The 12,056-nt window shown below is 37.3% G+C and overlaps 1 protein-coding gene across 3 annotated transcripts in view; it reads left to right on the forward strand.

Moving 5' to 3' along the window:
• Window positions 1–4,034: 4,034 nt before the first annotated feature.
• LOC145684297 (uncharacterized) overlaps window positions 4,035–12,056 on the forward strand; it is a 41,407-nt gene continuing 33,385 nt past the window's right edge. For all 3 annotated transcript variants that reach the window (XM_081756469.1, XM_081756470.1, XM_081756468.1), the window contains exon 1: window positions 4,035–4,732. In XM_081756469.1, the coding sequence (XP_081612595.1) occupies window positions 4,245–4,732 (488 nt within the window). In that variant the 5' untranslated portion in view covers window positions 4,035–4,244. The remainder of the gene's footprint in view (window positions 4,733–12,056) is intronic.

Genomic DNA, 12,056 nt, shown 5'->3' on the forward strand with positions numbered 1-12,056 from the left:
GGTAGACAGAACATTTTAAGGAACTCCATGACATCTCTACTCACGAAATCAATGATGCAATAATTGCTCATATATACCTTCTTGTAGTCTCGTAACTCTGAGAAACTTCGACGACGCTTCTGATAACTCGCAACCGAAGTTCCGTTGATGACAGCCGAGTCTCGAATCTCTGATTGAGACCTTACGGTCCTTGTTTTATTATTTTCGAGGGACACACCCAAGTTTGTAATAGTCAGCTCATCCTTTTGCGTCAGATCCATAAATATGGAAACCTATTGCTGTTTTGCATTCTGATTGGTCCACCTTCCACACCCACGAAACATGGCATGACACACACATGTACACACGCGGACAGCGTATACAGTCATAGCTCGATGGATTCGATGTCATGAATTCTAGAATTTTCCATAAATCATTAACTATTTGACCAATTTCCACACATTAATGCGTTGTCAAAATCGTGACTAAGCATTGTGTATCCTGTATGGTGATTATGTATAACCTTCATCAAGTAAACTTCCTACTAAAATTGCGCATTAAAAGCAACGTTAGTTGCCTTCAGAAGTTTTGCGTATTTCCTTTTTTCGTTGCTAGCTGTGACAAGCCAAGGGAAGAAAAATGTCTATTAATCCAAAATAACCTTTTCAATTCATTCTAATAAAGAGCAAGGTAACCATATTTTGGAGCCAGAGTCACACTCTAATGAACGCACAGGATTATGTCTTGACTTAACCTAAGGTAACCTGGAACAAAGATATACAAATAAAACCTGAATATATGATATTGTTTTGACTTTTTATTATCTGATGATGAAGCGTAGTATTTTTGGTTTTAGACAACTCAAATACTTAACACGAGCAAGAATATAATTGCTCATAGCAATAGGAAACAAATAAAAGTTAAACAATTAAATGCTATGATAACTTTGTTTGTAAGTCTTTCATCTACTTTTACGGATAAAAATGACACAAATATATCTGGATTAACCGAAATAAGAATAACACATATGCTAATTATTCACTGCATTAAACTGTTGTACCACACAAGATATAAGTAACTTCACCTATATACTCTTTACTACAGAAATAACGATAACTGATTTTAGCTTTGGAAACTTATTCGTGGATAAACATATACAAAACAAAAAAAGAAACACAGAATAAATGTAAACAATCAAGATCATCAAAAGCAATTATATATACATATATATACATATATACACACACACACACACATATATATATATATATATATATATATATATATATATATATATATATATAGCAAGAGATGAATGATAGTAAAATAATATTGTAGAAGCGTTCTTATCTGTACACAGGATTTATCTAAGACATGATTAATGAGTACATACTTTCTATTACCGTATTTCTTACAAAGTTCATCGTTAGAAATTACTCAATAGCGGTGAAATATTCCATCTTCAGGCAATTACAAATATTCTTCTGATATAGATCTGAATGAAAAACAACTCAAATTGAAGCAATACGTAACTTTCGGAATTGAAAACCAAGCCCAAAAATATAGGTAACATACCACTACCTAGGCTGTGTGTGCAGACCTGTAGAAATAGAAGGCTTGGTATGACGTTTAAACAGACCCGTAGTAAATCGTAGACAGTTCAGAACACGTCTCCAGGGCGAAAAAGGACATGAGCACATAATACTCAATTTGTGATTCATATTATAGCACTAATACGATCGACCTGCTTGACATTAAGCCATCAACATGTAAACACATAAAAGTTTGATATCGATTTTAGGATATATTAACGTAAGTGGTGGACACTTGAGAGCAATCTTCCACAGTAAAACGGACATAAATAAACAATATGCGAGGTATACATATATAACGTGCTGCGAAACAGGTTAAATTACTTGCTACGAAGGCAAGCGCCTATAGACATCCAAAAGCTTGATATAAAGGTAGAGAACTAACCTACAAAAGCTTGATATAAAAGTCAAGCACTAACATAAAAAACTTGATATAAAAGTCAATCATTGATTATATGAATCGTGGACACTTCAACTAGTTCCATACATAAATCGTAAAATGCATGTGCAAACATAGGTTTAGTACAATGGTAAGCCAATACCATTAACACCAAGGAGACGCATGCAGGCACGTTTAATGAGTCACCAAATCACAACATGGTGCAAGTCCATATTAATATTGATTAACCACTAGCCATCTAAGCAAAAAACAAACTGACGCGCTTGATGTTTAATTGAAACAATGAGGTGAAAATCCATATTGATAGAGAATAATCATTCCACATCCAGGAAAATAAAAGCAGACACACTTGATAATTAATTAGGTTACAATCAGGTATGAATACATATCGGTGGAGAGTAACGAAGTAACTTCTCATAGTCCATCTAGCATTAGTAGACGACGAGCAAAGAATTTCATTTTGATAGTGTCTAAAATTAACCATATTAAGGAAGACATACTTGTGATGAAGTTGGAGATGGAGATATTATTAATACGTTGCGCAGATAGTAGGCTTGTCAATCGCGCATTGGGCTCCCCTAGAGTTTAACGCAGACATGATTACACACAAATGAAATGCTGAAGATACATGTCTGAGAATAGTTTATGCACTTCACTACACTGACAAAGTCACTTTAGTCGAATCCCTAGTATAGAAAAACACTTCTTGTTACAGAATTAACACTGCGCAAAAATTAATAAACATGTGCCAGAATAGTTGATTCGGTTGGTTTACTTTGATATCAAAAATCTTCTAAGTTTCACAATTTCAGCAAGCACCCAATATACCCTCTGACCGTTTAGATATCAGAGTTTTTCAAACACAGTTAATGATACATGCCTTTAGAAGAAAGATTTAGAAATATATTCCTGATGCATACAGGATTCGCCCACTACTACTTCTCTATGACTGCTCGAATCTTTCTCACAACCGACTTACGTCCACATCACTTCCCATAAATTTCGGAAGAAGATGAAATATCTTATCAGAGTGACAAGGTAATTAATAAAGAGAGTACTAAAGTTAGAAATATTGCAACCAGAAATTATTAACAATGCAGTGGGCACTACAAGGTAAATAAATGCATAGATATTAAAGAAGAGTCTATCTTTAGAATTTGTTTTACTTTTACTTTATTTCATACTAAGTCTTTCACATTCAAACGTCGGAAGTGAAGCGTGTATTTAACTAGTTTAATATAGTAAAAAGTAAAAAAAGAAAACACTCAAGAATAGGTTGGAATCAAAAACCATTTCTTCAGTTTTATGACTGAGATATTTAGGTTGAGATATCTGCGAAAGTATTATTATCTATACCAAATTTCAACTCCAGTCTTGCAAGTAGTTGCAACAAGTGAAACCGGGTACTAGCAATCGACACAAACGAATCTTCACCTCAACCTAAACATTATTTTTGTAATGACATTTACTGTATTTCTGTAAGGTTTTTTATTTTGTTATGGGAATCAAATTAATTAAGCATGACTCAGGTGCTTTTTTCTAGCTATTTTTAGCTATGATTTTAGTCAATTTTTCTCGTTGAGTATTGGCAAAACTAATGTATCCGTGGTTTCGCAGTATAAACAACGGAGTTCGACAGTGTCCGTTAAGTCGAGTACCTCTTGTGTTTTGGTGCACTGTAATGAAGAGAGGAGTGGGATTTCCTTTTTCACCTACACTACACTTACACTTTCTTTTACATTTGCACGTACATCCTTCCCCTTCTCTTTTATAATCTTTCCTTTTTCATTTTATACTTTTCACGTCTCTTCAAGTTTTACCTTGTTCAACTTGGCTTTCAGCTCTCTTTCACTGTTTGAATTTCCTTTCCGATTTTACCTTTTACCCGATTGTGTCCTTTCTTAACAGTTGTGTCCTATATTTTACTCAATTTTGTTCCTGAATCATAAAAACTCTGGGAGATGTACACATGAGAATATTCTGCAATTGTAGCACATAGACTTTAATGCTGGTGCACCTACCTATTTGACCGATAATGGTCTCAAGCGGCTCTTGAGTCAAGACAAGACTAGATAAACCAGCGAAAGCGTATAGACGTCTTGTTTCCAAACAGCAATTTTCTGTATTTGTTTAAAATCTGCTCAGATGTTTGATTGTAAGTAAAATGTAGCTTCTATGAACGTTATGGTAAGTCATTTCATTAACACTGGCAGCATAAAATAAAATGGAAGTATCTAGCACAGTTGAAAACTCGTTCAAAATGTGAAGTCATAATGGCTGATGAGGCGTCTGTTAAGTTGGAATTGATATGCAAAAAAGAAATCGAGTATGGGTTTCCTCAAGAGGATCCACTCGAAGGGAAAGGGTGGACATACGAACTGATGACTAACAACAAGGAGTTAATGTTATCTACAACGGAAGGACAGCAAACAGTGAAGAAGGATGAAGCTATGTATTCTACAGATGTGAAGTTAAACATTCATACGGTAAAATCAGGATTTTCAGAAGAACCTTCATTTAAAAGTAATATAGAAACGCTAAAAAACGAAGAAGAGCAAACAATGGGGAAGGATATAGCTACGTATTCTTCCGATGTGAAATTAAACGTTGACACGGTGAAATCCGAATTTGCAGAAGATCCTGCATTTGAAAGCAATATTGAAACGCTAAGAAAAATAGAGGTTAAACAAGTTTACGCGTCGTACTTTAATGACTACAAACAAACAACACCAGAAAGTTTTAACTCAGTTGAGCCAGAAAGGTAATGTTAACTTTTTCTTTTATGTGGTAATCGGTTCAGATGGACAATATGGTTACATGCGTTCGGATATTTCAGAGATAAAATGCAATACTTTGCGTGAAATAGTTAGATATGGGAGATACCTCCAACATACATTAGTAGTCTATAGTTCGTCTCTTTACCACTGTTATTACATAGTTTCCTCTTCCCATCTACAAATTAATCGCTGTGAAGCACATATTGCACTCGAAACGGATATTTAATTCTAAACCGAAAACTAGAATTTGCACGTTGATCTTCCTGTGATCTACATGATTCTTTAGCTTTACTGGAAAGTGTTATTTTTATCAAAAACATTGAAATTTGCAAAATTGACAATGGAACAAATTAATTTGTTTATTCGCGCCAAAAATCTCATTTCTAATGAGAGCAGACATGGGAGAAAAAGATACGAAATAAAGATAAATTGAAACCGGTCCTAAGCCAAAAAACACAGAACAGTGTGTTTTGTAAAAATCATTTCGATAGATTTTATCTTGTCTGTAGAGGCGCTTACAGGGTCCGTAGAAATATTGTTTGGTACGTTTAAAATTATTTGAAGTCAAGTTGAACAGTATACCACATTAGATCTTGGCGCTCGGTAAATAGTTTGACATACTCGCTTTAAGTTAAACAACAAATATCTAAATAAGGAGTGTTTCCTGGCTGTTGACAAAAACCAGTACTATTTTATAAACTGTTAGAAATCAAAAGATCTACACTTTAGAGGAATGAAACCCTTTTTTTTCAGCTATTCACCTTTATTTCCACAAAAGAACGTAACACAAGAAAAATAGCTTTTACAAGCACGATGCGGCCACACTTTATAGTCCTTCTTCTTCTTCTAGCAGCTGAACTGCAAACAAAGCACAATGTTGCCAGCTCCTATTCCCAACATCCTCCCACCTTGAGTCACGTAAGGGAACTAGTGACTCAACCATCCCATCATTAAAACTGTGGATTACAATACGTAAAAAGAGACAATCTTTTGGGAGGTTTCACAGCTCTTCCAGTTCTAGTAGTGATAATTTGAGATTCCTTTCCACCTTCACATTGATCAGTTTCACTTCTCGGTTCTCGTACCACCAGTCTTCTCTTAAGTACATTCTGTTCAACAGCTTCTTCTGGCCTGATTTCCAAAGGGAAGATACGTTGAAGAGGTCTCACCATCATCCCCGCGCCGGTCTTTAGTCTCACCAGACGAACTTTTCCATCACGGCCAGGTATAAGTTCCACAACACGTGCTAGGGGCCATTGGAACCGCTTTAAGTTGTCGTTTCCCACTAGAACAACCTCTCCTACTTCTATCTTCTTACAATTTACTCTGGTTCTCCAATGTTGAACCAACTGTCCCAAATATTCCTTTCGAAACCTACTGCGTAAAATCTTCCGTATATCCTGAATGTATTTCAGTCTTCTTCGTAGACTCCCCGCTTCTATGACATCAATGTCAGGTACTCCAATTTCAGCATTGTGTTGTAGGAACATTAGAGGAGTTAAAGGCACAAAATCAGAACTTTCTTCCGAAACGTATGTCAAAGGACGGGAATTTATAACTGCTTCACAGTCACAAAGAATTGTGTTAAATTCTTCATAAGTCAGGGAAGCTCTTCCAAGTACTCTTCTCAACAACTGTTTCATTAGTCTAATCAGACGTTCCCACCAGCCGCCCCACCAAGGTGATGTGGGAGGAATAAATTTCCATTTGATACCTCTGCACCGACAAAATTGGTACCATTATCACAGTAGATTACTGATGGACGTCCTCTTCTAGCGACGAATCTCCGCAACGCTTGAAGGAAATCGGCCGTTGACAATCCAGATACTAATTCTAGATGTACCGCTCTATACACTGCACATGTGAAGATACAAATCCATGCTTTCTTGCCATCTCTTAGTATTACTGGACCCGCCATATCCAATCCTGTAACTTCAAAGATTGCTGATTCCTTAACTCTATCTTCTGGTAAGGCCACGGGACAGGTCTCCATCTTCTTGGCGTTGTATCTTCTACAGACGACACACCTTCTAACAACGGATCGAACGCCTTGCCTTCCTCTTATAATCCAGTACCGTTCTCTGAGAAGACTCATCAGACCCTGCACTCCAACGTGACAAGATTCTACATGTTTGTCATGAATCAACCGCTTGACCACAGGATGTGCGTTTGGCAATACAACAGGATACCGAAACACTTCTGAATCTGAAAGCTCTACAATTTTCGTCTTCAGCCTAATGATCTGATCTTTGTCTTCAAATGGGCATAGTGACTTCAACTTTTGGTCTTCTACGCCGTCGAATGACTCTTTCTGAACGAGTTTAAGGACTGTTTTCTCAGCAGCTGTCACTTCTTCTACCGATAATTCTCCTTGTCTTCTCTTCTTTCCATTACGACAATTGAAGATGAATCTCTTGATCCAACCAACCATGCGGATTATCTGTTCATATTTTGAAAAACGGCGGTAGTACCAATCACGGTTTTCTTCTTTGGCATTAATCATTACAGATACAATGTTTTTTCTTATTTCTTCTGAGATTATTTCTTCTTGATAAGTGTACTTCTGCTCCGGCCACTCTTCGATTGGTCGTCTTAACCAGTCAGGACCCTCCCACCATTTTGACGCAACTAACTGTTCAGGTGAACATCCTCGTGAGGGCAGATCAGCTGGATTCATGGTTCGTGGAACAAATCTCCAACACTCGTTGCCTGAATTGCTTAATCTTCTTATTTCTTGTATTCGATTCCACACAAAGGTATTCCATGGCATATCCCGCTTAATCCATGCTAAAACGGTGGTAGAATCTGTCCAGAAATAAATTGGTACATCTTCAACATCCAATGTTTCTCTCACTGTAGTAGCTAACCTTGCGCCAATTGTAGCTGCCAGTAATTCCAGTCGAGGAGTGGTTAACTTCTTCATCGGAGCAACCCTGCATTTCGCCTGTATCAATTGCACCTTCACTTGTCCTTTTTCTTCAGTTCTGAGAAAGACAGCCGTAGCATACGATCTCTCACTAGCATCGCAGAATGCATGTAGGCTCCAATTCTTACAATCTCCAGCAGCCCATCTTGGAAAGACAAGTCTCTTTAAATGAGGCAACTCTTTGATCCATTGTAGGAATTTCTTCTCAACTTCCTTTGGTACCGCTTCGTCCCAATTTACCTTCGATGACCATACTTGTTGTAAAAGAATTTTCGGGCTTAACGTTACTGGACACGTGACACCAATAGGATCAAATATTCTGTTAGCAAATAACAAAATTATTCTCTTCGTGACAACCGCAGGTTTTGTACCCTCAAAACATTCTGGTCGTAATTCCAACATATCTGAAACAGTTTCCCATTGTAGGCCAAGTACAGGAACTCTATTCTCTTCTAGTGTGTTTTCTAAAGAGGTATGCTCCCACCCTCGAAGTTCGAATTTTGCTTCCGCCATTAAGTTCGTGGCTTCTTCTCTAAACTGACGAAGCTCATCTTCATTTTTGACACTAGTGACACAATTATCTACATAAAAACTATTCAATAACTTCAAAATGACTTCCTTAGCATAACTACTCTGACCCTCATTACACTTTTGTAGTGCTCGCCTAAGATGATGCTCTATTACGGCTCCCAACAGGAAAGGACTGCAACTCACGCCAAACACTACTCTTTTGTGACGATATATTTTTATACCACCTTCTCCATTTATCCAAAGAAATCGTAAATAGTCTCGGTCACTCTTACACAGGGAAATTTGTAGAAACGCCTTCTTTATGTCAGACACAACTCCCAACTTGTTCAATCTAAAACGTGTCAGAATCGCTGGAATAATTTCTATCAAATTGATTCCTTTCTCTAAACACTGATTTAAAGATGGATGATTTTTCTCTCTCGCTGAGGCATCGAATACTGGACGGATCTTCGTCGTACTACTAGTCATCTTAACAACATGACGATGAGGTAAGTAGTAGCCTTTCTTCTCTATCTCTTCCGCAGGAACTTCCTCTACGATGTCTTCATCTTCCCACTTCTTCAGAACCTTCTCGTACATTTCGTAGTAGTTTTCAGCCTTCAATCTAGCAACTACATTCTTCAGTCTTCTTTTACAGGTATCTATGTTGTTGGGGAGAGGTGGATGTTCCATTAGCCAAGGCATTTTTACTTCATACCTCCCGTCAGCGTTAATGGTCGTTGTCTGGTTAAAATATTCCATTACTTTCTGTTGCGCCTCCATTTTCGTTTTCTTTTCCGCTGGATCAGTTATGCCTAAAACATCCAATTTCCACAAGTCTGAAACAGGTGTTGATTTGCAAAACATCGTTGTGACTTGCATTGTAGAAAACCTAACAGAATCCTTCCTGTTTATTTTTCCCATTAAAATCCAGCCGAGCAATGTCTCCATAGCAATCAGGCCAACTTTCAAAGCAATTCTCTTACCTGTGAAAAGTTTACCGGCAATGTCCGCTCCTATTAAAATTGCGATTGGGCCAGGTTGATTATCGGATATTTCTATACCCATTTCCCGTAACTCTGATAACCAAGGACCATCTATGATTGATGTAACACTACTACAAATAACATCCTGATTCAGTGCTTCAAAATTACATGCATAATCACCATTGAGGTTGGTTAGCCTAACTCGAAAACAGTCATGTTCACATGGTTCTGAAAATACACCTCCAAAAAGAGCGTGCGCTACAGTTTCTTTTCGTAATACTTCATAGTTCATTTCCTGCGCTAAGCTAGTACAGATATAAGATAGCTGTGAACCAGTGTCTATAATCGCCCTGACGTTCTTTTCTGAATTCCGCCCTCTCACTTTTACTACCAATGTTTGTAAAAATGTTTCGGAACGTTCATTGTTTGTCAGTGTGTTTTCGATAACATGCTTCACATGAGTCTGTTTATCACCGTTACTTGACGCATTCTTAGATTTATTTCTGCCACTACACATAACACTATCGTGACGCCCCTTGCATGCACTACAAGTCAACTTAGCATAACATTTTGAACTCTTGTGCGAATTCTTAAGGCACCGAAAACAGCATCCCTTTCCCTTCAAAATGTTTATTTTTTCCTCGTATGTCCAATTACAGGCTTTTACACAGTTTTCACTTGCGTGCGATTGATCACAAAAAATGCACTTTGCACTATTTTTACAATTAACTAATTCAGCGGCAGTTGGTACAAAATCGGAACGATTACTGCGTTCTTTCTTTTTCTTTCCCACATTACTGGTGTCTTGTATATCAAACCCGGACACAGCAAGAGCTATTCTTTCTTCATTTTCTACTTCTTTCCGCAAAAATGACATAAAGTCTTCCAAACGTTTTTCTAAAGTTGCGTCTGCACTGTTTGTACTGTCCCTCTGCCACGTACGCAATAGTTCAGCAGGTAAGCATGACTCCACAAGGGGATACAGCATGGCAGCACATTTATCTGTTGTGACACCTAAAGTACTTAAAGCGCGAAGTTGAGATTCCAACTTGTCATACAGGTCTATCAATTCTAGATTACCATTGTTACTTAGATTATGAAACACTAGCTTTAAAAGTTCACGAACATATACCTCTACTAACATATCGTCACGTCCAAAACGCGCTTTCAAACCCTGAATAACCTTCGGGTAGTTATCTTCACACAGGGGAAAACTTTCTACGAACTGACGTGCACGTGTGTTCGGTACAATAGCTTGAATGAGATATTGGAATTTGTCTACATTAGGAATCCGTTTATCTTCGTCTATGCGCACAAACTGTGACCAAAACGGAAGCCAGTTTTTCAAATTACCATCAAATTTCTTAATTTCCACTTCTGGAAGTTTAAAGTTTCTTTCACTACTCGTGCTACCACTACTCTCGTTCGTTTTACACGCATGCAACGCAGCCTCAACCTTGTTTTTAATTTGGTAGAATTTTAAAGAATACTTATCTGCTTGCTCCGTTTCTTCTAGTAGTTCTTTCTCGCTCCAATTATCTTCTATTGCTGATGTCATTATCTTCTCATCTATCTCCTTCATTTTCATGTATTTCTCTTCTAACACTTGAAATGTACCACTAATATCACTTTCGTTTTTAAGTTCTGCGCTACACAGTTCCGAACAGTTCGTATGCAACCTAGTGAATGCTGCTCTCAAGATTTTACGCTGTTTTTTCATTTCCTCCATGGTCTATTGTGCCCTGTTACAGTCGCCAGTTGTTAGAAATCAAAAGATCTACACTTTAGAGGAATGAAACCCTTTTTTTTTCAGCTATTCACCTTTATTTCCACAAAAGATCGTAACTCAAGAAAAATAGCTTCTACAAGCACCATGCGGCCAAACTTTATAGTCCTTCTTCTTCTTCTAGCAGGTGAACTGCAAACAAGGCACAATGTTGCCAGCTCCTATTCCCAACATAAACTGTTGGAGCAACGAACTGCATATACTGAGAGGAACAGAAGAGATTCAGATGCTTCACAAGAAGGGAAAATATGCTATTTAGGAATTGAATCCCGAGTACCATCAAAAATTATAGTAAATTGCCGCAACAACATTCGAACACCAGCCTCGTCTTTAGCAGTCCATGACTTTACTGTATGAGCTTCCTCCATTTGCTTGTTTTCGTACCATATATCAACGTATTTCGGGCACCAATTTAGTACATGAATATGAACATTGAAGTGAAATAAGTAGAATGATGAGATTGAAGGTTTCAACTGCTCTCTATTGCAAGATTGGTGGAGCAAACTCTCTTTCATATATAACCATTATTATACATTTCATGTTCATAAATTGCCTTTCGTAAAAAAGAAACTGATTTCCTAATAAAATGCAATGTGTAGACATTTACAAAAACAAAGAAAACAAATAAACAATCATTGTAAATAAATAAAAAACCTAAGATATTACAGATTACTGTAATTAGGATTTAGTTCAAATTTAGGAAGTACACATCTTTAATATGATTGTTCAATTCTCTGTATAAAAGTGCAGAACATGAATTACAAATTTTACGTCCGACGATTCTGTCTTCTACGCTAAAGGATACGGTGATTATGAAGAATGAATAAAAATGGTAGAATGAAGAAAATTGGAGGAAAGGGGAGAACTCCCAGAAAGCCTACGCTCACGGTGTTTGTCTACTACAAAGCTCACTTGGTGGAAGCTTGGATCGAACCAAGGGCCCATGCTTCAGATATGATCGCCCTATCACTAAGCCACCGCGGCCTTATAAAAAACAATGTTTATTCTCTCTTCCCCTCTCTCTCTCTCTTTATCTCCCTCTCTCTCCGTCTCTCTCCCTCTCTCCCTATATATATATATACTTGTATATTGAAACATAT

This window comes from Thermobia domestica, chromosome 4, assembly GCF_964235325.1.
Source record: "Thermobia domestica chromosome 4, izTheDome1.hap1.1, whole genome shotgun sequence".
NCBI classification, from domain to species: Eukaryota; Metazoa; Arthropoda; class Insecta; order Zygentoma; family Lepismatidae; genus Thermobia; species Thermobia domestica.